The 27,774-nt window shown below is 33.5% G+C and overlaps 1 protein-coding gene across 1 annotated transcript in view; it reads left to right on the top strand.

Annotated features, from left to right (window-relative positions):
- The window catches only part of Mycbp2 (MYC binding protein 2), a gene marked incomplete at its 5' end in the record, with an annotated part of 279,711 nt that overhangs the window by 213,927 nt on the left and 38,010 nt on the right, over positions 1–27,774 (top strand). The window contains 7 exons of the mRNA XM_033760909.1: positions 10,500–12,143; positions 13,305–13,474; positions 14,260–14,504; positions 16,488–16,655; positions 21,860–22,017; positions 23,633–23,832; positions 24,617–24,766. Of these exons, the coding sequence (XP_033616800.1) occupies positions 10,500–12,143; positions 13,305–13,474; positions 14,260–14,504; positions 16,488–16,655; positions 21,860–22,017; positions 23,633–23,832; positions 24,617–24,766 (2,735 nt within the window). The remainder of the gene's footprint in view (positions 1–10,499; positions 12,144–13,304; positions 13,475–14,259; positions 14,505–16,487; positions 16,656–21,859; positions 22,018–23,632; positions 23,833–24,616; positions 24,767–27,774) is intronic.

Below are 27,774 nucleotides of genomic sequence, written 5' to 3'. Positions count from 1 at the left end.
AAAAAAAAAAAAAAAAAAAAAAAAAAAAGTTATACTTGAGCCTATAGCAGTAGTGGCACATCTTTTAGAGCTTTCGGTGATAACAGCTTGCTGCCGCACATGTGCCATAGATTCACCATCACTGGGCTATTGCATCTGTCCTAATTGCCAATATGGTTATTTTAGTTCTGGTTGTAACATCTCTAACTTCTCTACAAATCTTATTTTAGTTCTGGCCTTGAAGATCCAGAAGATCCGTTTTCTGAGTGGTATGGCCCAGGTCCTTGTGCTTTCTCAACAGCAGTTTTTCCATGACTCTTCACTTCATCCTAGGAGTTCAAAACAAGGAGAATGCTAATGTTGTTTATAATGCATCGTGTCTTACTGCATTTGTTTAGTTTCGTTCTCCTAACTGCATTTGACATTTATTTCTCCCTCTTTCCCCACTCCTCTTTTGCTAATGTTTATTGTACTGTCTTTCTTCACATGAGCCATTTGTTCTTTAATTTAGTCACCTGCTTTTATTAAATATCAACTTTATGCTACATTATGGGAACCAAAAAGTAAAGAACATATACACGTTGTGTACATGTATTAAAATATCACACTGAACCCCACTAATATGCTCAATTCATATATTTTAATCAATTTTTCAGTTTAGTAAAAAAGATAGGATTCCTATAAATCAGGCACAGAAGGGTAAGAGAAGGAAGTAAAAGGAGCGTTCCAAATACAAGAATAACACGAGCAAGTTACAGAAATCCACTGAATCAGCAAATATTTATTGATCATCAGTCATGTGCTAGGCACTCTTCTAAGCACTGCAAGGGTACCAGTTTATGAGACTATTTTTATTAATCCACACAAGAAGTTATGCTAACTTTTCCAGAGTGGTAGCTACAAAGATAGTAGCAAATCATAGAATACTGAATATACTTAGAAAAGAAATCACTGAGGTTTGCTTACACTAAACAAGCAATAAGAAGAAGGGTGATTTGAGGATTTTTACTTAGACATTTGGGAAAATATTGTTTCCATTTATGATAGCTTCAGGAGAATCAGGTTTGGTGGACAATAATAATTGTTTATTTGGGCATCACGATGGTGAGCTACTGTTGCATAACATACCCCAAACTTTGTTTTATAATGAGCACTATTTATTTGGCTCACAATTCTGTAAGTTGGAAGATCAGGCTGAGTTCAGCTGAATGGCTTTTCTGGTCTTGGTACTAAATTCCTATGTGCACTCATAGTCATCTATAGGATATCTAGGCGCGTTTGACTCATCATTGCCCAGGATAAAAAGGATGGTTGAGTCAAATTTCTCAGTATTCATGAGGCTAACCTGGATTTGTCTGAATGGATGTTACAAAATTCTGAGAAATACTTGAGTCTTAGTGTTGAAACTGACATTTTATATTTGACATTTGCTATTGGTCAGAGCAAGTTACAAAGTCAGCCTGTATTAAGAGTAGAGAAAAAGAATCTACATTCTAATTAAAATTGCAGCAAAGGAACATGTATATAGCAATAGGAATAATTGGGGTCCTATTAGCCAACAGTCTGTCTCAGATGTGTTAAGCTTGAGGTATAGATACTGAGTTATTTGTTATCCCAGAGTTGGAAAATGTCTGGGTAGGGCTTTCAAGTTGCTAGTTCTTTGGCTTATTCCAGAATAATTTGATAATTGCTCATGTAAAGGTAATACTTAAAGCTATATGGATGATTGAAAACAGCCACAAAGCATTGGTAGAAAAGAGAAGCTTAAAAATTGAGCTGCAGTGCCACTTCATTGTTTAGAGGTGAAAGAAAAGTGCAGAAATTGGCTCAAGAAACTAAGAAGTGGTCATACAGAAAAGAGGAAAATAAGTAAGTGTGTTGTTTCTTCATGCCAATTAAGGAAGTATTTTAAGGAGATTGTGATAAGTTGTATCAGATGTATCTGATTGGTCAGATAAAAAGAATTGAGAGTGAGTCCTTGCATTTAGCATTGTTGAGATCACTGATGCGTTGATAAAAGTAACTCCAATAGAGTGAGATGCCAAAGTTTATCAAAGACAGGAGTATTGGAGAAATCTGTCAAAATTTGCTCACTAAAGGGAAGAAAAAAACTAATCGTTCCAGGAGGGAAGAGGCAAGCTTTGGAAAGGTGTTTGTTTTCTTTGTTTATAGAGGAAAAAATAAAATCAAGGTTTTTTTTATAATTAGACTAATTCAATATAATAAAGGAAAAAACTCTTGATTCAGGAGAGCACAGAGAGTTCCCTGAACTGTATTCTTCCATGGGAGAGGGGATGGAATCTAGCACAAAGTAGAAGGGCTGAGTAAATTGAAGCCAAGGCAGTTATCTGTCAAATGGGAGAAAGAGTAACAAGTGGTATTGGGAGCTCAAGCATGTTCTCCTTGGTTTCTTTGTTTCTAAGCAAAATAGGAAGCAGTCCTCAGCTCAGAGTTAGCATAGAAAGAGTGCATTGGCGGCTTGAGGAAAAGAGAAAATATTAAATAAAAGCTAATTTATCAAACATATTAGGAATTACTAATAAAGTTTTCAAGTTCTTTAAAATTTCTTTATTAGGCTTGCATCTAATAGTTTTACTAAGACTAAAATGTGCTGCCTCCTCAAGATTGAAAATTAGACAACACAAAGAGCAAATTTATATGCTGAAGACTATTTCCATCTGTTCCTTGACACATCCCAGTGAAATGCTCTTTTAAAAACCAGTTCTTGGGGCCGGGGATTTAGCTCAGCGGTTTAGTGGGCTAAGGACCTGAGTTCAATCCCTGGTAACAAAACAAACAAACAAACAAACAAAAAAAAAACAGTTCCTATCAATATTGATTCCTCTTCTCTGAGCATTGATGGGAATAATATTTGAAGTGTTATTAGATACCTACCCTCTTGAATATAATTATTTAATGTAATAATTTGCACTATATTGTTCTTTCACATTTGCTTTTTTTTCTTTTAACATTTCTTACTAATAATTTATTGAATTATTGGTAATCCACAGCTTAATGGTAGCACATAATCATTGAATGCTAAACTTAATGCTGACATTTATTGTTTTCTAAAATGAGTGCTGTAAGCTAAAAAAAGTGTTGTTTTACTTCATATACTTGTGACAGTGTTGAAGTACAATATTTGTAGGATTTTATATGAAAATCCATGAATAGTCAGCCCTGTTATTGTAGGCCTCTGTGTATCACTTACAGTGGTGAAAATTAGTTTCTAATTATTGCTTGTTAACTTGGCACGTAAAAATATTTTATGCCCTTTTTAAAATTCCCAGAACTTGCAAATTTGTGCACTGCTACAGTTAGTGACAGAGGTCTTGATCCTTCTAGTTTGTGCTCTGAGCTGTGAAGGTCAGGGTCCTGATATTCACAGAAAAACCAGTTTGCCTGTGTTGAATTCAAATCAGAATGTTTTTCTTAGTAAAAAGAAAAGTTATACTATTATTATCCTCAGAATCTATATATATAGATTTTTAAGAGTAGAATTTACTGTGAAACTAATTTTGTGACTAGAAAGTAAAATGACCCAAGAACTTGATACTTGAGATCTAAAACAGAGAAAACAAAGTATTAATAACACATTAAAAACCATATTGCTTAAAAGGAGAAATTTAATATTAGACAACATCAATTTCAAATGAGTACCGGAAAAACATCCCGATTTTTTATTGTTTTTAATATTATTGCCTGTAGTTAACTATATGATTTTCCAAAAATCATTAATTTTATGTAGATGAATTAAGTAATTGGTGTTTCATCTATAATATGTTGTTTCTAGTCATAGCTTAATTTCTTTAGTAATCGTTTTTAGAGTTTTATGTTTAAAAAAACATTTTTTCTTAATCACTCTGAATCAGTAGGAATTATACCTAAGCTTTGCAATATGTTGAAAAAACTTCAAGACTATTTTCCAAGAGTTTGTTCTTAAGCCTCTGACATCTTGTTTTACAAGGGTCTTTGTAGTTTTTCACATTTTGTTAATGGGTACTTCCAATTAGGGTGATATTCTTCAGATTTCCTGCTACCACATCCTCTTGCTAAGCCTCATACGTTTTAGCATTTGAGCAAAACACTGTATCTTGACCCTGGCAGTTTGAATTCAGTACAGAAGCTGCTGCCATTGTAATTTGTCTCTTGAAGAGGAAAAGTATATCAGCCTTCTAATTGGTATTTTTAATAAGTGCACACTATTTATTGTATAAGATTTAGTATATGAATTCCTCTGTAGCCCAGATGCTCAAAACTATTAAAATTTTGGGGGCTGGGGATTTAGCTCAGCGGTTCTGCCGCCTGCCTTGCAAGCACAAGGACCCGAGTTCAAGGCCTGATGCCAAAAAAAATTTTTTTTTAAATTTTAATTTTTAACTTAGATTAAGATGATTTGTGAATGTTTGTCACTCCCTCTGTCTATACTCTTCCTATTCTCTTCAAATTGTTGCTTTCATGTTTTTGTTTGCATCCACAGAGCCTGCTCTGGTCATTCTGTGACTTTTGTCTTACCAAATTCAGCTGTCAGTTCTTGAATATCATTGTATTTGATCTATCAGTAGTATTTGACAAGATTGATCTCTCTTTCTTCCTAGAAACATATTCATTTGCATGGTGGGTAGTTCCTGTCTCACTGCTTATTACTAGTCACTTTTCTGTATCTTGATCTAGTCTTCATTCCCAGGAATGTCCAGGGCTTTCCCTAGGCCTAACTTCCTAACCAGTCTAAGCCAGTGAAGGAGTGCCACCCAATGTCTGCATGTTTCTGACTTCCAAATTTATCAGCACCTAATATAGACATACTGTTCATTCTATCTCTCCTTTTACCTTAAGAGCAAGGACTTTATCATTATATCTCCCCTGCCTTGAACAATATCTGACACATGATACATGCTCAGTACATTTCAGTGAATGACTTTTTGAGTCATTTATCTTTAGTATTGGCCACAGAGAAAGGAATAAATAGGAAAAAAGGAAACAATGGAACCGTCTTTGTAAATAGGGAGGAGTGCAGGGGTTGAAGGGAGGGAGGGGGCAATGGGGAAAAAATAGGAACCAAGATATATCATGTAAAGGTACAAATTCCCAATGATGAATGTCATATTGTATACCTAAAATGTACCAGTAAAAAAAAAATGGACCTTGCAAGTGCAAGGACCCGAGTTCAATCCCCGGTTCCAGAAAAAAAAAAAAAAAAAATTTGGCCATAATAATGAATCATTCAATAACTTACTTTTTATTATTCTAAGAGGAGAATGTGGTATAGTTTTTTATTTCAATAATATGAGGAAGAAAATTATGTCATTGCCTAAATTTACATAAACTCAACTAGTTTTTATTTTAATTGCCATGACATTAATACAGTTAGTTTCATTTTCAGATTCAGATTTTTTTAGCTTACTCCTTTTACAAAACTGTATTTAAAAGGCTCTGTTCTTTAAAAGAAGATAAGTTATTTAATATTAGTTGCTTCATTTTCTGCATGATAAATCAGTAATTATCTAACATTTTCCAGTAAATTGTGTGTTTCTTTGCTTTGTGTTATAAGACTTTTTTCAAATAAGAATTAGTATCTCAGAATCTACAAAATAAATATTAAACATTGTGGCTAGCACTAACTTTTTTCACTAAAGTTGAAAAACATAAATGTTACCGTGGGTCCATTCTGAGATAACATATTGGAAAAATAATGGGTCTACTTAGAAAACCAGAAGACAATAGGTTAAACTATAAGTGACATTTCTTTACCTTCCTCAATTTAAAAAATAAGAATTTATTTATAAATCTTTATGCATAAATAAACACCAAATTAGAGAAAACTGGGCTAAAAAAATACTTGTTTAAGAAGATATTCTCAAATTTGATTTAATAAACCTTTCTAACTTTTAGCATATTTCAACATATTAATACATCTTAATCCACTACATTAATATTTTTATCCTTTGCTTTCAGTTTTACTTTTGTATATACTTGTTGAAAATTTAGCATAATTGTAAACTATTATTAAAAGTTCGTAGTTGCATACCATTTAAAATGTTTTGTTTTTGCTTGTGTTCTCTGCTAAATTTTTTTTCCATTGAATCTGTGCTGCTTCTTTGCCAATGTTTTCCACTATAGAATCTCCATCTTGCAACCTTGCTTCTCGTGAACGCATTTACAAAACTTTTGGTGTAGCTGGGCCTGCTTCTGCTCTCTCATCTCTGTCTCACAAACTGAAGGGTGGGTATACATACATACATGGAAGGGCCATTCTTATTGTACAAAGAAAGTGTCAAAGAAGTTTTGGTTCACCTCCATCATTTTCATCCCATTCCAATTAATTAAGGTTTATCATTTTATTTAAAATTTTATGTGTTTGAGGTAATTTAGAATATTCTTAGTTTTATAGTACTGATTATCCTAATTAGTATGCATGTTATATATATATGTGTGTAAGCTAATATTAGTCTTGTTTACTTCTAAGTTTTTATGCAATCTTAAAAGGTAAAATAGATACTTAGAAAAATGCCTCTTTTGAAAAGTTTAGGGAATCATTGTAAAACTTTGTTATCAGAACAGGATGACATGTGTAAGACATAAAGCACATGGTGATCTGTACAAATGTATACAGTGTGGTACACTAGTTTAGTCATGAACTCATTTTACTTTATGTAATATAAAAATGATTATCATTTCAGATTTTTATGAGAAATATTTTGACTATTAAGTTTTTTTATGTTAACTTAATTATCAGACTGCATATACATACAGGTCTGCATTTCTTGTCTGGCATGAATCTTTATAGTATTTACTTAGTGACTTAGTTTTAATGCTTCAAATTTAGAAATGTTTTAACTGTTGACAATTGATAAATTTTAGAAATTTAAAAATATCCTTTTTCTTTTTATTACTACAGATGCATACTAAATTTTAAAGGTTTTTTATTAATATCTAATATGTTGTATATTTTTAAGTAATTTTCTTAAAAATGAATAAACCATTTTGTCTCCTTTGTATAATTAATATTATATTACTACTATAATATACTATTACCCTTTATTTCTATAAAGTACACTAAATAGGATTATATAACCTGATCTATACAGTATATAAAATATATTATCTCTAGTAGCATATAGTATTGTCTCATATAACATACTATATATATATATCTATATATATATATATATATTTCATATTATGACAGTATTAAAGTGAGATACTGTATTATAATGTGGTATGTCATAGTATGATATGTAATCTGTTTATGATTTGGACATAAAGTCATGGGAGTGATTTAGTGAATGCAGACTTTATTCTTAACATTTAATATGTTTAGTAATATTTAATTTGTTCAAATGAACCAAAATCCTATGCTGTCCTGTATGATCATTTCTTCAGTATTCCCTTGAGGTTACAGAATTGTTGCCTATTATTGCTTAAAGTTGCATCTTATATAATCATTAAACTAAATTAAGTGATGAATGAAAAAGTATGTATAGTTGAAAGATTTTTAACAAAATAATTGTATATATTTATTGGTACTTTGGGACAGCCACAGTATGACAGTTTTCAAAAATATTTACTACATGCTGCAAAAACATTTGAAAGCCACATGAAGAAGATAAAACAAAATTTAGTTAACCTGTAAACTTACCTCACTTAAACTTAATGTATTCTTTTTTAAAATGTGTGAAATGTGTTTTGAGAATTTTTTCAAAAGGACTTAGTTATGATTTGAAAAATACATCTCAGGAAAAAAATACTTCTGCTGTTATTTATATACCTGAACTCCAACAGATACTTAGCTCTTGTTACTTACAGATCTTAAGAAAATATATTTACCCCTAGTAGAGTGATAGAAATAAGGTGTACAAATGCCTGTGCTTTCAAACCCTCTTTTGTATTACAGAATGTTTTGTTCACATATGACAAGTATTATTCCTAGTTATTTGTCAGATTCTATTGTTTGACCAACCACAGAGGACGTAAGGAAACACCCATCATTTTCCATGCTTGTATTCCTAGGCTTAAATGTAGCATCAAAATGTATTCACAACTTATGCAGGTCAGCTGTTAGGACAGATAGGTAGGTAGATAGTGTTATCAGGAACCCTTCTCATTAACTTAGGAACCCTAAAATGAGTTGTTCTTTTTAGTCAGAGAGAAAATTCAGTTCATAATTTATGGAGAGGGGTACCAAATATAAAAGATTTAAAACTTGTGTACATTATGTATATGGTTCTGCTTTAAGAGAAAATATGATAAAGGTGATAAAAATGTTTCCATCTCTTAGATTAATAACAGAAACTAATGTTCTATGCATCACATACTCAAAATTAGTGGCCAGGACTAGGGTGATGCTTAATTCTACCAAATATGATTTCCTTATTTATAAAATTTGCTCTAGGGCCGGGCATTTGGCTTAGTGGTTCCATTCCGTGCCTCACAAGCTCAAGGTCCCAAGTTCAGTCTCTGGTACCAATAAAGAAACAAACAAACATTTGCTCTATATTATTAATGGGTTACTAAGATAAAATAAGCTGCATCTTCTTAAACTACCTTTGAACAGTTTGAAAATACTTATTTATCAAGACCATATCTGTTTATCTGATCTCCCAAGACAAAAATCAATATGTGTGATTTCTTTTTTGTGATATTTTTTAACTGTTTCCCCCAAAATTTAGTGTGATCTTTTACACCATTTTTTTAAGACCACATTGGACTGGGTATGTAGTTAAATGGTAGAGCACTTGACTAGCATACACAAGACCCTGCACCGCTAACAAACAAACAAAACCAGAAAACACATACATGTAAAGGAACCTCATGATAGAGTAATAAAGTATTGCAAGAAACTGAGGATTTAATTTCAGAATAGTTTTTCTCCAGAGAATTAGGATAATTGGCAAATGTAATTGAAATATTTATTTTATCATTATGCCCTACATAAGTGGTTTTTCCATACCCATAGGCTATTTGCCATATCCACATTTTGCTACAGGATTACTTAATTTGCAAGTACCTAGTAGTGACATAACAATGACTGCTGTCACCTCTGCCCTGTAGCCCTGGGATCCATAGTTGTAAACATTAGATTGTCAGAGAATCTAAACATTTGGGAATAGTAAAAGAAAAGAAAAAAAGAAAGTATTGCTCATTCAATAAATGTTTGGTGAACACATACTGTATTCCTGGAACCATTCTTTCTATCACTGAATAGTGACAGATAAAAATACCTGCACTAGAACACCGTCCATGAGCAGTACTGATGTGCGGATAACAAGAATGTGACTAAACACACACACACACACACACACACACACACACACACACAGAACGTTTTCTTACGTTATCCAAATTTGCACATCCTTTTTTTCTGAGACCTGTAACTATAAACACGTAATAGCTTTATCACAATTTCCTAGGAACGCTTTTTCAGAAAACTAGCAAGGCTTATAAATTAGCTAGTTTTTTTCTAGAACTGGGGATTGAACCGAAGGCCTTTGTCCTAAGCTACATCCCTAGCCCTCTTTTTTGAGACAGTGCCTCATTATGTTGTGCACACTAGGCGCAAACTTGTGATCCCCCTGCCTCAACAATGCAGAGTGCTGGGATTACAGGCATGTACCACAATACCTGACCCAGCCAGGTTTGCAGATTTTTATACCACTTTAGTCACTTTGGTCAGGTTGATTTCTTCCTAACAAGTAACAAATACCAGGATGCCAGAAACAAGTAGTAGCCATATAGAATTATCTAGTGCTTTGCCTTAGAAAGGGAAAAGTTAGTGTTCTTTTATTTTTTCTGTCATTCTATGGATTCACTATACAAGGGCCCTCAGTTCAGACTTATACACTTGCTCTGAGCATCTTGTCATTGTTCTTGTTTCCAAAGACCATGAGCTCTGGATTCTAATCAGTTAAGCTGACTAAACTTTTGGAGTACAATTTAACTGAAAATATTACACTGCCTTTTTTACATGCAGTTAAATAATACCATTAGAATATTCACGATACTCTAATTCAGTCAATAAAATAGGGTATTTCCAAAGGTGCTCTTTATTAGCATTAATTGTATTTATTTCCACACTTGAAAATGATAAATATATAAATTCATTTTCCAAACTCAACAAGATATATCAGTACTTTTAAGTACACGAGGTTTCACTCTATTGGAAATTTAGCTCAATTACTTCATATTGGAAATATGTATGTTTTTACAATTTTTTCATATTTTAAAAAAATTATGTTTTTCTCTGTAGTCTAATTTGTTACGTTAGGTTTGAGGTTCATATATCAGTAGTAATTCATACAGGTACATGGTCTTTTGCATATGTGAAGTTTTTAGTAATAATGGTTGTGTAATGATATAGTGAAGATTTTATGAGAAGTATTTCCCCTTTCATTCTTAAAAGTATGTTTGTATATTATAAGCAATGTGAATTTTTTGGCTTCTGTTTTTATTTTAGTGTTTAGTGGCAAAATTATCAGTGTTACAACTTATTGACAAGTTTCACTATGAAATTAACCATACAGGTGACCGAGGAAATATCTCAACATCTTCTAGACCAGTCTCTACATCAGGAAAATCAGAACTGTCCTCTAAACACAGCAGATCCCTTAAACCTGATGGACGCATGAGTCGGACTACTATGGACCAAAAGAAGCCAAGGGGTACAGAAGGTTTATCTGCAAGTGAATCCCTTATGTTAAAATCTGATGCTGCAAAGTTGAGATCGGATTCCCATAGTAGGTCATTGTCCCCCAACCATAACACCTTGCAGACTCTGAAGTCTGATGGGAGGATGTCATCTAGCTTCAGAGCTGAGTCACCAGGACCAGGTTCGCGGTCATCATCTCCTAAGCCAAAGACTCTCCCAGCAAGCAGATCTAGCCCATCTGGTGCTAGTTCACCACGCTCCTCCTCACCACAAGATAAAAGTCTACCTCAGAAAAGCACTGCGCCTGTGAAGACAAAACTTGATCCTCCACGGGAACGTTCTAAGTCAGACTCTTATACTCTTGATCCAGACACCCTCCGCAAGAAAAAAATGCCACTCACAGAGCCTTTGCGGGGGCGATCCACATCACCAAAACCAAAGTCAGTACCAAAGGACTCTAAAGACTCCCCTGGATCTGAAAATAGAGCACCTTCTCCCCATGTGGTACAGGAAAACCTTCACAGTGAGGTGGTTGAAGTCTGTACCTCAAGTACTTTGAAAACAAATAGTCTAACAGATAGTACCTGTGATGAAAGTAGTGAATTTAAGAGCATGGATGATGGTTCAAATAAAGTTCATTTCAGCATAGGAAAAGCACCACTGAAAGATGAACAGGAAATGCGAGCATCCCCAAAAATAAGTCGAAAATGTGCTAATAGACACACCAGGCCCAAAAAAGAAAAATCTAGTTTTCTTTTCAAAGGTGATGGATCCAAACCTTTAGAGCCAGCAAAGCAAGCCATGTCTCCTTCAGTGGCTGAGTGTGCCAGAGCAGTCTTTGCTGCTTTCCTGTGGCATGAAGGCATAGTACATGATGCAATGGCTTGTTCTTCTTTCCTAAAGTTTAATCCTGAACTTTCCAAAGAACATGCACCTATAAGGAGTAGTTTGAATAGCCAACAACCCACAGAGGAAAAGGAAACCAAGTTAAAAAATAGACATTCATTGGAAATATCATCTGCATTGAATATGTTTAATATTGCACCTCATGGGCCAGACATATCTAAGATGGGTAGCATCAACAAAAACAAAGTGTTGTCTATGCTTAAGGAACCACCTCTACATGAAAAATGTGAGGATGGAAAAACTGAAGCCACTTTTGAAATGTCCATGCATCACACAATGAAGTCTAAGTCTCCTCTTCCTTTAACTTTACAACATTTAGTGGCCTTTTGGGAAGATATCTCTTTGGCTACTATCAAAGCTGCATCCCAGAATATGATTTTTCCAAGTCCTGGTTCCTGTGCTGTTCTTAAAAAGAAAGAATGTGAGAAAGAGAATAAGAAGGCCAAAAAGGAAAAAAAGAAGAAAGAAAAGACAGAAGTTAGGCCCAGGGGAAACTTGTTTGGTGAGATGGCCCAGCTGGCAGTAGGAGGACCAGAGAAAGACACCATCTGTGAGCTCTGTGGAGAATCACATCCATACCCAGTGACCTATCACATGAGACAAGCTCACCCAGGTAAAATACCTCACTAAAGATAAGTTTATAAATACTTTTCTGTTTTAATGAACTAGGTCACTTCTAACTCTACCTGGTCTATGAATTATGTCATCTAGGGAAACTGTTGCCCAGAATTTATAGTATCCTTTAATGTCCTCTTTAAAGTGCATTATCAATATTAGGTTTTTGTGAAAAAGAGTAGAGAAATTCTAATTGTATAGTGGTCAGGCAATTTAGTATTATTTTATTCTAATATAGCACATTTTGAAATACTATTTAGTTTTTTAGATATTTTGTGTTACCCAAAGAATGCCATTAAGATCTCATACAATGCTAATATTGGCATGTCTAAACAAAGGGCAAATCCCAATATTTGCCATTTTAAATCTCCCTTATATTTAGTGTTTTCCTGTTCAAAATTGCAAATTAAATAATGCCCTTGGGCAATATGGACGTATTATCAATACTTTTATTAGAAGACTGTATTTAAAGTAAATGTAAGGATTTCCTTTTTAGGTTTTTGTTTTGTTTTGTTTGTTTTTGGTTTTTTTTTTTTGTTTTTTTGTTTTTTTTTTTTGAGACAGGGTCTCACTATTTACTTGAGACTGACCTGGAACTCACTATGTAGTCCAGGCTGGTCTTGAACTCACAGCGATCCTCCTGCCTCAGCCTCCCAGTGCTGGGATTACAGGCGTGCGCCTCCATGCCCGGCCATGTAAGGATTTCTATAACATTAATATTTCAGAATTCACCTAATACGTGTGACTGATTTTTTCTCTTTCTATATATTACACCTCAAATGTTTTGTAAATTTGTGACTCTTGAAAATTTGTTCATGGAGAATACTTGCTGTATCTGTTTTTATTGACATTCTTAGCATTAATCTAAACATACCCACATCCTATATTTACTTTAATCTTCCTCTGTAGAAATAAAGGTTTTTTATATTCTGAAATATTCTTGTCTAGAAATAAAGATATTCTGATATTTTGACACCATTTAATTTGTCTTATTGTCAAGCCTGCTATTTTTCTGATATGGTTAATACCTTTAAAAACATCAGATACTGTTTGTAGTATCTTACTCATTTAGAGAAGGTAAATCTGTTTTTAATGTATACATAGTAAGAATGAAACTATAAAAGACACTTAAAGTGTTATTTATCTTTACTGTGTTTAGGTTGTGGCCGGTATGCTGGTGGACAGGGTTACAATAGCATTGGGCACTTTTGTGGAGGATGGGCTGGTAACTGTGGTGATGGTGGCATAGGAGGAAGCACTTGGTATCTGGTATGTGATCGCTGTAGAGAAAAATACCTCCGTGAAAAACAGGCTGCCGCAAGAGAGAAGGTACTTGATTCCATTCTACATTATATTCTTAATGATATAGATATACCTTATAAGAATATTATTACATCGGTTAATTCCATATAGTTAACATTAAAGATCAGCTTTTGTAATAAATATAATATACAAATACGTATTTGTATTAAATCAGCTGTTTTTAACTTTAAAATGAATTATGTCATAGGAGAATATTAGACAACTAACCTATGGTACATATGTCTTATTGACAAATAATTACCATTTCATGATTATTAATTTGCTGCTATTCTGTGTATATTTATAATTTTTATTCTTCACCTTTCTCACTTTTTACTTTCCTCTTTTTTTGTCTTTTTCCCTTTATATCTCCTTTCCCTTTTCCTTAATATGTAATTATAGCCTAGAACTCATGGAAACTTAAAGCTTATTCCCTCTAATGTCATAACAAACCAAACAACTTTGCTGAGCCTCTCTCTGTCTCTGTTTCTCTCTCTTTCTCTCTCTCTCTCTAACACACACTTATTAATTGTATTTTTTAAATTATAGTTATATTTAACTGTTATGTTTTTTAAAATCTCCAAGGAAAGTAAAGAAATACAGTTTCTAATACTTTTGGTCAGTTCAGGAGAAGTATGAATTGAATTCTGTTTTTGTAGTCACTGTTGTTATTTTAAAATACTTACACAAGTGTTTGATAATTTTTATTAGAAACTCTTAGTTCTTAGGTTAAAAAATTAAAAATTTTAGTGTCACTAGGAAAAGACACATCAGTTGTTTGTTGTTTTTTTTTTCTTCTTCTTCTTCGTCAGGTCAAACAATCTAGGAGAAAGCCAATGCAAGTCAAGACCCCCCGTGCCTTGCCCACTATGGAAGCTCACCAGGTTATCAAAGCCAATGCTCTTTTCCTACTATCTCTGAGTAGTGCAGCTGAGCCAAGCATTCTGTGTTACCATCCTGCAAAACCATTCCAGTCACAGCTGCCCAGTGTGAAAGAGGGCATTTCTGAGGATCTCCCCGTGAAAATGCCTTGTCTCTACCTACAGACATTAGCTAGGTAATAAAACTTTGCTGTCTTCTCACCTTTTTTAGATTCATAGCCACTCTTGACAGACTTACATAATTCACTATTTGATCTTAATATCCATGCTATGTTAGATATTGTATAAAGAAACCTGTAAGAATTCATTTTCTGAGTTGTCATAGCTTGCACATGACTGGCAGGATGCACCATCTATATTAGTAGGTATTTCATGGAATACTTTGTTAAATTATGTTATTATTAATAAAAAATATGTCTTGGAAAATAGACTGCAGCTATTTTTTACTCTACTAGGCTGACTTCAGTCTATTAGTGGTGAAAAATGCTGAAGTAGAAAGAATCTAATGTTGCATGGAAGTTATATGTTTGTATGAAAGTCTTTAATTTTTAAATTGTTCATTCTGTTAGCATTTGAATTATTATCAACCGAATACCAGCTTTGTGCTGGGTCCTAAAGATACCAACGTAAATGTTGTAAAATGCTAGGCCTAGCATGCTCACACCCTGTTGACAAGGCAGACGTATCATTGGAACAGTTGCAACTCCATGTGAGGAGTATTCTGATAGAATATATAATAGTACTCTAACAAGAGTTTAGAGATAATAGAGTACATGAATATTCCCAGGGAAATCAACAAAAACTTTGCAGAAGGTCTGAACCTAAAGCAAGTCTTGAAGGATAAATAGAAATTCACTAAGTAGATAATGGGAAGTAAATGATTTCTTGCAGAATTACCCAAGTGAATGAAGATTCAACTAAAATCTCATTACAAATTTGAGAAATAATAGACTTGTTAAAACACTGACTATTGAGGGAAATAGAGAAATGCTGCTTGAATTGATAACCCTAATAACATGGAGCTCTATAACTTATACTAAGATTGGATTTTATCCTATAGCAGGGCAAACAGAGAAAGAGTTTTAAATGGAAATATGTGGAGTGGTTTGCAGTGAAAAGGTCACCCTGTGGAGTGTGGAAACTGATTCAGAAAACTAGACAAAAGAGCATAACTAAAGATGGAAAGAAGATTATTAATAGTATACTGTTTTCCTATATTGGATTTTGATGCTGCAGTTTTTATGTTCACACATTATCGCTGACATTCTAAAACAGTCTTCATATTCCAAATTCAAATTTGTGTTTATCATCTGACAAATGAAGATTTATAGATACTGCCTACTGGCATGGCTTGCCAACCAGTAGTTCCATTTTGAAAAGTGTTGTCCTCTTTAAATAGCAGAGTTGTATGTTTTTGTTTTTGTTTTTTTAATGTTTGTACTTATTACTCAGGGTGACAAAAAAAGGAAAAGGAAAATGTGAGACTAAATACATTTGGGACCAAGCTGAAAATTAACTGTCTTGTGAAATGCAGTTTATCTTTAGTATTAGACTATTCAGTGAACTAAGGTTAGCAACTTTTTGTAACAGTTTGAAAAATATTCAAACTGTCAAACATGTAAAAATGCTAACAGCAAAACTATAGATCTTATGTATTTCTCTCTTGGGAAAGGATACCCCCTAGCCAATGGAACATTTCACATATCTAATGTTTTTCAAATTTGACCTATATGTTTCTGCCCAAAAAGTGACTGCCTGCATTTTTAGTAGTCCATGTGAGAAATGCATCACGAGAAAGTGAGATAGAGCATGAGAAGAGAGAATAGTTGTGAGAACATGGGTCTAAGTGATGACTGAGGAGTAAGAACAGTATTGTTACGTTTTAACCTAAGCACCTGGATGATCATTCACCACATAGAAGTGTTCTAAAAAGAAAAGAAAATTAGTTCAATTTTAGATTTGAAATGTTTATGGTACCCAGAATATGTGTGTAAAATTACCAAGTTTATATTTTCACCTACTTGCAACTGTGATTATTTTAATACTTCACCTTCACTGATAGATACACGTGTTGCTTTGCCTTTTAGAAAGGAGATTTAAAATACAGAGAATCCATATTGCCATCATAGTCTTAAGTTCTTGGGTTTGATTTAATGCAGGCATCATCATGAAAATTTTGTGGGCTATCAAGATGACAACCTATTCCAGGATGAAATGAGATATCTGCGTTCAACATCTGTACCTGCCCCATATATATCAGTAACTCCTGATGCAAGTCCTAATGTATTTGAAGAGCCAGAGAGCAATATGAAGTCTATGCCACCAAGGTATTTTACTTCTCTCCTGCCTGTTGAATAGCAAGCATTTGATGGAAGAAACACTTTGAACTAGAAAAGAATGCCCTGGAAGTTCTTTAATAATAGCCTTCTTGTCACAGGAAAAAACATTGAGCCAGCTCAATAAATTGCACCAAAAAAAAAAAAGGATACATGTATGAATATACCTAAGCCCTTGATGGGAGAAGCAAACTAGTTGGAGAGAAAAAGATGTTATATGATATCATTTACTGTTGTAGTTAATCAGATTAGGAAAATGTTATTTTGAGGCAGAACCTAGCCATCTCTTGGGAGAAGTGACACTGAAAATAAGAAACTTCCTGAATTATTGTTTGCAATGCCTCCTCACTTAGGTGTGATAATGTCAAAGCAAAGAGCTTCTTGAAAACTGACAGAAATGTAACTATAACACAAGGAAATTGAGTATTACTAAAAATTTTAGAGAAATGACAAGATAAAAATGTAAAGATGGGAAGCTGATAAATATCAAAAATTTCAGCTAGGTATGCAGAACTGGATTACATTGCCAATGCTTATGGAGACAGATGGATAAAGGAGATTTTTCTAGGAAAAATCTGACTTGAGTACTACTGGATTATGAGAAAAATAAGTTTAACATGAAGATTTTAGGCATAAATAACTGTAATATGTCAATAAAAGAAAGATACTTTCTGTGAAGGAAAAGAGAACATGTTTACTAAGGTATGCCCCTTGATCTAGGTGTAGCAGTGCATGCTTGTAAATCATAGATACTTAGGAGGGTAGGCAGAAGAATTGCATGGAGGCCAGCATGGGCAGTTTAGTGACATCCTGACTCGAAAATTATGAAAGGACTGGAGATAGAGTTCAGTGGCAGAATAAGCATGAGGCTTGGGGTTCAGTCCCCAGTACTGAGGAAAAAGAGTGTAGTGACATATGCCAGTATGTTAATATTATATAGTTATTATCATAAATTAAGATAATACTTTAATAACATATTAGATATATTCAAATAAGTAGTTTTCCGCTATAAATACTTACACTTTTCCCCGCCTCATCTGTGTAGATTTACTCCTTATAGAGTTTGTTTGCTTGCTTTTGGTGCTGCTCCTGACGTTTTTTCCAAGGAGTACATTACAGCCCTTTATATGTTTAAAGGTCATAAAATGTCTCCAGAGGAGATATACCATTTAAGGGTTAGAAACCATTCTGAGACTAGTCTGTTAATAAGTGTGACTCATTGGGTTATTATCTTTTAGGATCAAAATCAAGTAGCATGAATTTCTAGGTAAAGAGTATGAGATGAAGCTATGTAATTTCCTGTCCCAACTAATCAATAATTTTTTTAAATAACAAGAAAAAATATTTATCAGATCCAACTACACAAGTTGCCATAAATTTCCAAAAATAATGGCCATGAAAATAAACAGAAGATTTTGAGAAACCAAATATCTTCCAGTTTAGGAAAAGTGGATTGAGGAGATGAATGAAGACCCAAGAAAAGGTCAAGGAAGAATTTTCTAATGTAGAAGCCCCAATGTAATCTTTGAAATCACACCAGAAATTGGAAATCTTCTAGGGAATCCTGTTTGCCACAGCTGCATACCAAAGCAGAGCAACAATTAAGGTCTACAGAATGCTATCGCAAAATGATCTCTGATAGAAAACATTAAAGAAATTCTCAGTTTATCTCTGCAAGGGCAACAAAACAGGTGTCAGTTGTGATGGGAAAAGAAATCTAGGAAAGTCCACAAATACTTTATCAGAACAAGCTAAAGAACTAAACAGAGTTGCTACTTAAAGTATTAATGGAATGAAAACTAATATGCCCTTCAAAAGTCAGCTGAAAAAGCTAATCTGGAAGAAGATTCATCATAGTAAAAACAAGATTACTTACTATAAGTTCTCTGAATAGGAAAGACTTAATAATGACATGAATTTAATAAAACAAGTTCAAATGTGAAAATGAGTTTGAAAAAAGGAGAATGAAGCAAAAAGATACATTCCAGAGCTAAGAAAACAGATCAAAGACCAAATCAACATGATTATAAAACTAAAAGTTAATTATATAACGAAAAGTTATTAACTAAAAGTTAATTAGTAAGTTGAATTATTGTTACAAAGGAAACTTGAAATAAGTTTTTAAAAAAGAACAAAGAAGATTATAGCACTTAAAAGATAACAGGAAAATAAGGTAACCCAAAATAATAACTGATATCTTTGAAGGAGAAAACTACCAAATATAATAGAAAATTAAAAGTGTTGATACATATTTAAAGAAAATAAAACTTCCAAAATAAAAATGTACTGATTTAAATTAGAAATTTTTACTACAAATGACTGTAAAAAACACCTTAAATTACTGAAAATCCAAGAAGAAAATAATTTGTCAAGTATTTGAACAAAGAAAATCAAGTCAGAAGAAAAGTCAGGCTCAATTCAGATTTTTGTAGCACAACTTTGAATGAAAAAAAAAGATGAAACTATATTTCTGAAGCTCCAAAAGAACAAAACATTACTTCAGAAAATTTACCCAATGTCAGATATCCTGATCATATATTTGAATCAGTTGTACTCAGATATTAAAAAATCTTCAGAATATTAGCACATAAGAGCCTATATTGCAATTGTTTTTTTAAAATCTTTCCATCACAAAACCCATGATTAATTATGGGTTAATCAAATAATTAAGGAGAAGCATATTTTTAAAGCTATAGTATTTAGCAAAAATATAATTGTACAGATCACATAAGGGTAGTTTTCACAAACTCATAAAAATAAACTATAGCTCTAGTATTTTGTGTTCAGTTGGGTTGAAACATTCTCAAACATACAATAATTCAGGGATTGTAGCACCTTTGAGCTATTTTTTAAAAAGGTGTTGAAAACTCAAGCTATTATAAAAGATGATAAATAATGAAGAATCCATTAAATCAGTGTTTAGGAGTGATTTTTGCATCCCATCTGGTGAAGAAAAATGTCCCAATTTGAGATGAAGTACAGAAGAAAAAAAAAGAACCCATGAAAAGAATGGCTTGCAAATTTGTCTTAGAGAAATCAGAAAGAACATTTTTGTTTTTCATAAAATGTCTCAATAAAGGAAGTTATATAGTCATCATAACAATCTTTAAATGTTTTATAGTGTTACTATAAGGAGGAGAGCTGTTAGTTTACTTAAGCCTGAATGAAAAAACTAAATTCTGATACAGAACGTAAGTGTAAGGCTAATGCTGAAAATCACTTTACTACTTCTCATTCCATTTTGATCCAACAGTGTATTAAAAACAGCTTTAAGCCACATTTCTCAAGAATGAGAAACCTAATAGAACGCTCAAGTACCAAAGGAAAATGAATCAACTTACACTTTCTATTTTCTTAGGATTCTACATGTACATATCCATTTGCTTTCTATTGAGTACACTTTGTCTACTGCTTTTTCCTGAATATCTTAATATATGAGTTTCATCCTAGTGCTTTCGATTCTAAAAGGAGCTTAGATGATTTGGTATCTTTTTTATTTTTTTCCATTTAAAATGCAAAATAGATTTAAGAAAACCACAAGGCTTGTTTGTTAATACATGTTTGTAGTACCTAATGTCTACATTTTTTATGGGCATTTGATACATGTATATAATATAATATATCTTCATTCCATTTTTCATCCTCTCCCTGCCTTTCCTCCCCTCCTCCACCCATCTCTTGATCCCCTTCCATTTTAATTTGGATATGTTTGTAGTGCATAATACTTACATTTTTTTGTGAAGTTGGTACATGTAAAGAACACATATTAATTCCTTTTCTTGTCCCCTCTCCCTTCCCTCTATATCTTGATCTCCTTCTTCTCTTAGAAAGATCTATCTCCCTATGTCCTATTATCTTTTATCTCTTTGTGCTTACACTTCACTTATATAAGAGAAACCACGTGATATTTAAGCTTCTGTGTCTGATTTATTTCACTTAACATTATGTATCAAAATGCATCCATTTTCCTACAAATGACTCAAATTTATCCTTCTTTGTGGTAGAGCAGTACACTACTGTATGTAAAAACCATATTTTCTTTATCCATTCATCTGCTGATGAACAGACATATAACCCATTTCCAAGTGTTAGCTATTATGAATTAATGCTGCCAAGGATATACTTTCAGGGATTATTTCTATACCTGGTTACTAAAAAAATTTCTGTCATCATATAGAGTACCATGAATTAATGCTGCTATAAACATAGGTATGGTTGTATCTTTGTAATATGATGGTCTTTAACTCTTTTGGGGAAGATACCTGGAAGGGAACAGCTGAGTCAAATGGAATTTTTAGTTTCAGGTTTTTTTAGGAATCACCATTCTGATTTCCATGGTGGTTTTACTAGTTTGTTTTTGGTTTTGTTTTTGGTTTTTTTGGTACTGGGGATCAAACTCAGGTCCTTGCACTTGCGAGGCAGGCAGCAGAACCACTGAGATAAATCCCCGGCCTCTGGTTTTACTAGTTTACATTCCCACCAACAGTAAGGGTTCCTTTTTCCCCACAGAGTCTCTGGCATTTATTATTTAATTTCTTGATAATGGCAATTTTTTTCTGCGGTAAAATGGCATATTAGTGTTTTAATTTGCATTTCTCTAATGGTCAAAGATGTTGAGCATTTCTTCATGTAATCATTGGCCATTTAGTTCTTTATATATAGTAGGTATGAGTCCTATCTGAGGAGTGACTGACAAAACCACAAGTTTTAAGATAAAGTTCTGAACCAAGCATGGTAGCATATGCCCATGCTTCCCAGTATTGAGAAGCTGAAGCAGGAGGATCACAGCCTAGGCAACTTAGTGACTTAGTGAGACCCTGTCTAAAAATTATAAAAAAACAAAAATAAAAAGGGCTCGAGATGTAGCTCAATGCAAAGTACCAGTACTATAAAAAAGGATACAGTTCTGAGATGAATCAAAATGTTACTATATTTGAGGGCCGGGGATTTAGCTCAGCAATTCAGTGGCCTGCCTTGCAAGTGCAAGGACCGGAGTTCAATCCCCGGTACAAAAAAAAAAAAAGTTATTATATTTGAGATCATAATATCTTTAAATATGATTTAAACAGATTGATAAGTTGGCCTTGTTTCTCCACATAAAATTTAGATTTAATCTCTGACTATAGTATGTTAAATATAGTTTACATTTTATTTATTTTTTCTAAATTTTTACCTTGCTCTTATTCTTTTTGCAGTTTGGAAACTAGTCCCATAACTGATACTGATCTGGCAAAGAGAACTGTCTTCCAAAGATCGTATTCAGTTGTTGCTTCTGAATATGATAAACAACACTCCATTTTACCTGCACGAGTTAAAGCCATCCCTAGGAGGAGAGTCAACAGTGGAGACACTGGCAAGTATAAAGATGCATAGGAAAACTGAGTGATTTGACTACTAAAAAGAAAAAAAGTTTCCTTTGAAGATAATTTTTAAAATCTGATATTTGAATGGAAAAAATGGATTATTTTCTAGCTTGTGATAGACATTCCTTTTATATAACCCAGGCACAAATGTATTTCTTTAAATTTTGCATCACATTTGGAAAAGACATCCAGAGATCTTTCAGTGATTTTTCAAGAATAAATTAATCTTTACCATTTTACTTGTTAACTATCTAAGCCAGCTATTGCTGCCATAGTCCCTTTCACAAAGCTTCAGTAGACCAGCAGTTCCAGTAGTTTACACATACATGCCCCACCCTGGCCATGGATGTTCATCACTTTGAGTAGATATAAAACTTTGAGAAACAAGTAACTCTTAATGAGTAAAAATTTTTACTGTTATTGAAGCAAGACTTAGAAAAAAACAAGTTCTTCCTAGCTTTGGGCAGCCTTCATCCCCTGTACCTGCAACTCCTTGTTTTTGTACAGATAAAATGGACAACTATGTCCTGTAAACAAACTTTATGTCATTTGCTCTCACAAGATTCACAAGGCTCTGTCTTCTTTGAAGGCTAAATTACAAAACTATGTGCCCTTGTCCAGTTTCAGACCAACCCCTTTGATCAAATGTATCACTCTTCCTCTGGATAAGAGTCTGGTAAGCCAGTGTTCACCTAAAATAAAATCTTCCTGATCCTATCAGTCTCTCTTTCTCTTGTCTCTGCAATATAATCTGGACCAGTTGCTATCAATAGCCTCAAATTGGGGCTGATGGTGCCACCTCAAAAATAATGAAAGAGCCAGATGTGGTAGCTCACACCTGTAATCTCAGCACTGGGGAGGCTGAGGCAGGAGGATTATTACCATAAGTTCAAGGCCAGCCTTGACTGCATAGCAAGACCCTGTCTCAAAAACAAACAAACAAACAAATAATAAAAGAAACTCAGGAGAAAAGGATAAGATGGCTTACTAAACTGGAAATTTAGCATTAAAATTATAGGTAGATGATTGAAGATCTTTAAGAAAAATGTGGTTGAGCATTCCTTGATGGTTTGTAGACTCATTGAACAAATAGTTTGGGCTGTTTATACAGACACATTTGTTATAAAGCAGTCTTTTAGAAAATAATAGAGATGAGATGTAGATTCCACTTAGGAAGAATATAAATCACTTAGATATTAGAGTATTTTAGGAAGCTTGAACTTTGGATTCAGCCTTGTCTATAAAACCTATGCAATAACTTAATAACTGTGTGACTTTAAGAAGCTAAAATGGAGCCTGGGATTTAGCTCAGTGGTGCTGCTGCTTGCCTCACAAGCACAAGGTCCAGAGTTCACAAGCGCAGGGTTCAGAGCTGGATCCCCAGTACCAAAAAAACACACAAAAAAAGATCTTAAAGTGTTTAATCTTTCTCAGCCTCAGTTTCTTCCTCTGTAAAGCTGAAATAGTTACAATTTGTGTCATGTGCAAAAGATTCTAAAGTGAATAAGCTAAATATTATTTTTGATATTTACTTAAATATAGTAACCATATGTATACTACTTATGAAAATTAATAATTTTCTTTTTCTTTTGTTTTTCTTAATAGAAGTTGGTTCTTCCCTTTTGAGACACCCATCCCCTGAGCTTTCCAGGCTAATTTCAGCCCATAGCTCTCTTTCTAAAGGAGAACGAAATTTCCAGTGGCCAGTTTTGGCTTTTGTTATACAGCATCATGATCTGGAAGGTCTTGAAATAGCAATGAAACAGGCCTTAAGGAAATCTGCCTGTCGAGTTTTTGCTATGGAGGTATGAATATGTTAATAGAGTTAAAAATTCATGGGTCATATCAAGTAATGATTCTATTAATGATGCCACTTTTTTACCAAATTAACCTATTAACTTACTGAAAATGTCATGTTCACATCAAAATTAAACTCTAAAGTTCATAGATATAAATTAATTTAGAATTAATTATAATTAAGAATAATTAAATATTGTAAATAACTTTCTATATTACTTCATTATTTGATCTTGATATTAATCTTTTTAAAAGCTTTTGTATCAGACTGTCATTACACTAGGGTGCAGTGACAGAATAACCATGCAAAGACAGTGAGAAATATGGCTTTTTAAGTTATAGAGTTACTAATAACATCTTATTTGGGTCTCCATTTCATAGAATAACAGGATTGCTATGTGTCACAGGTCTGTATATAGTAAATTTTTCTTTACCATTCTTATAAGTGTGATAACTTGCCACTTGATTGACGGGATCAATACATATATATAAGCTTGCAAAACATTCTGGTGTTGATCCTAAATCCAAGTTGGGGAGAAAATGTACTGTATTAAATTTTTTGTTCATTGTATTTCACAAATATTATTTCCCCTATCCTGTTTGTTTAAATTAAGACCAAAATTAATGTTTCAAATTTAGCACACTTCCAGTGAAATGAAGTTGAGGTTTTGTAGTATCTTTTCTTAAAACATGTCCATGAAGGGTACTGCATTTCTGAGTAAGCAACGTCTACATTTTTTACCTCATATATTTTCTTTTTATCTTGGACTCATTTGATCATAATTTATTCAGGCATTCAACTGGCTTTTGTGCAATGTCATCCAAACAACTTCTCTCCATGACATCCTATGGCATTTTGTGGCATCTCTGACTCCTGCTCCAGTGGAACCAGAGGAAGAAGAGGATGAAGAAAATAAAACAAATAAAGAAAATTCAGAACAAGTAAATGAGGCTTTCATTTGTTACTATTGTCTAAAATTTTGATAGAAATTGAATAGTACACTTTCAGACGATACATTGATTTGCATGAAGTCATTCTCAGATTAACCTGAAAAAGAGAGCAATATGTTAATGCTATGGGCAAAGTATTAACTATACTTAGTGCAGGTTTTTTCTCTAGCAACGGTGCTGACAGTCACATCTGATTTCTCTTCGAACCCCAGCCATAAAGCAACAACTGGAAGATATATACTATTACCACAAAACATATGACAGATAAACAGAGCAATACTATTCCATAGAGGATCAGTAGGTGAGAAGACATTCATGTTGTAGCCCATGGGGGGCTGGTGAGTGTGCTGAACACTTCTGGCATGTAGTTGAGACCCCAGAAAGGCCATGCCAGAGGAACATTGGATCACACCTTAGCAGTGAGTGTACTGTATAAAGCTAAGTGCCAAACTGAAATAACCTCCGTCTGACAAAGTTGAAGAGCAAGACTTGACAGAATCTAGATAGCCTGATATCCTCCTGAAAGAACAAAACAGCCCTCTTTTGAAAAAAAGGATGTAACCCAGGACTTCTATGATGTATAATCTATAGATACTCAAAGAAGGGAAAAAGTGACCATCTTTTACTTAGCTCATTGACAGTTCAAAAAGCTTATTTTTAAAAGTTAAGTTTACTAGTACGTTTTAGGTAAACAATACAGTTACATTTATCATTTGAAAATTGTACCTTTACATGATGTATCTTGGTTTTTACTTTTTCCCCATTTCCATGCCCTCCCTTCAACCCCTCCACTCCTCCCTATTTACAAAAACTTTTTTCCATTTTTTCCTTTTCTCATATTTTTCCTTTCCTTTCTTTCCTTTCCCCTAAACCTCCATTTCCCCTACACCTTTAGACCTTTTTGTCCTGTTTCATATTATCAATTATACATTTTGATCCTTATTTACACTTTTAATTTCTCACACCAGAGGAACTATTCATTTTTTTATATGTATGTCCTATTTATTTTCCTTAAGAGTATGGCCTCAGTGTGCATCCATTTAGCTATAAATGTTTCTAGTTTCTCATTCTCAAAAAGCTTATTGAATTTTTACTGGTAACAGGATGGAAAAACAAGGACACTCATACTTTGATGTGGAATAACAACCTCTTGGAGAACATTGACAAAATCTATGAAAATTTACATTTAAAATGATGTAATAAGTATTCCTCTCTTTATCCTATCATGTATGTATATAAAATGACAAATATACAGGGTGATTCATTACTGAGTTTCTTATAAAAACAAAAGATTGAAAACAACTTAAATGACTGCTCTAAGTTGGGCTGATGAAATAAACTATGATACCTCCATCAGAATACTACACAGCAAAATAATATACATTTTATACCTATGGAATACGTAATGATCACCACAGTCAGTTGTTAGTTGTGAAGAAAGCACAAAGCACGGTGCTGAGAGTGCTATCATTTTTGTAAATGAACAGTATTTATAGACCATAATAGTATGGTATACTGTAATAAGAATTACCAGGGGGCACCTGGGTGGCTGTGAAAGATTTACTTTTTATAGTTTTTTTAGATCTTTTAAACTTTTCATTATGATGTATATTACCTGCTCAAATGACTAAACATGTTGAATGAGAAACCAGTTATGAACCTTGGGTCATGATGGGCAGTCTATAACAGTAGCTACTTCACTATTAAGCAGATTCAGCAAGTCTTAGGTACTATATACAAAATTTTGAAATAACCAAAATAGTAGTCACTGCTTACTAGGGACTTCTAATGTATGTTACACCTTATATTTCCTTGTGACATAAGTGCATTCGTAGAAATATTTATTTGAATCAAAAGGAGAGATTATCTATGACTAGGGGGACTGAGGCAAATTGCTTTGTGTACCACAGGCTAAATTTAGACTGTCGTGTGGTATGTTCAAGATTCCTTGAACAGAGGAAATAACTGTCTGCAAAGAAATGTGGGTGGAGTGTGACTTCAAAAAAAGTGACTCTAATCAGAACTTGCCTAATAAAATATTTTGTACTTGAACAGAACTAAAAATTTCATGTCAAAAGCTAAGTAAGGGCCAGGGATTTAGCTCAGTGTTGCCACCCCCTGCCTCTCAAGCATAAGGCCCAGAGTTTGATCCCCAGTACAAAAAAAAGTTCCAGACCTATTGAAACAAGAAAAAAATTGCTATTTCACAGGCTCATTCTCTTCGATATTTTTACTTAGAATTTTTTAAAGTTACCTTATAAAAAATGATTTATTTCTCCCTCCCCTCATTAGATAATAAACTTGCTTTTATTTTCTCCCTTAGGGAGGACCCATGAACACCCTCTCTTAGTTATAGTTATCTGGCCCTGTGTAGGGGCAAACAATGAGCTTGAGCTAGAAAGCTCTGCACTCTAACAGCCTGCTTTCTGCCCTAGCTATAGTCCCTCCCTCATGGAGCATTTGCTCTCCATTCTCCCTCTTGACTCAGGGGTTCAGGTGCGGCTTGTTTAGCTCCTATAGCTGTGTGCTTCCTACAATCCCAACGTTAAAATGTATCTGCCATACTGGATGTTCTGTTAGGCTGTAATTTTAAGCAAGTCCTGTTGATTTTGATGAGCTTTTTTTTCAGTTATTTTTTTATTAGTACATGTTTACATTACATAATGATTGCATTCCTTGTAGGGATGAGTTTCTTGATAATAAGAAATCTCCTTTGGGGATTTAAAATACACTAATAGTTTTCCAATATAAATATTATTTCATAGGTAACATTATCAAAAGGGCCATCTAACTGAAGGTCTGAATGTGGAATGAAATCCATTGGCTGTTTTTCTTTCTGAGCTGTGGTCTGTCTAAAAAGGAAGGAGCTTTTTGTCTAATGCACATAAAAATGTGGGAACTAGTGGTGACCTAACTTCTAACATCTGGTTTTTTCACGCATAAATATATGCATACATAAATACATGCATGTACATATTGTTTGTATACACAACCATATA

Source organism: Fukomys damarensis, unplaced genomic scaffold (assembly GCF_012274545.1).
Source record: "Fukomys damarensis isolate Sample0158 unplaced genomic scaffold, DMR_v1.0_HiC HiC_scaffold_6, whole genome shotgun sequence".
Classification (NCBI taxonomy): Eukaryota; Metazoa; Chordata; class Mammalia; order Rodentia; family Bathyergidae; genus Fukomys; species Fukomys damarensis.
This window is presented reverse-complemented; position numbering and strand designations above follow the sequence as displayed.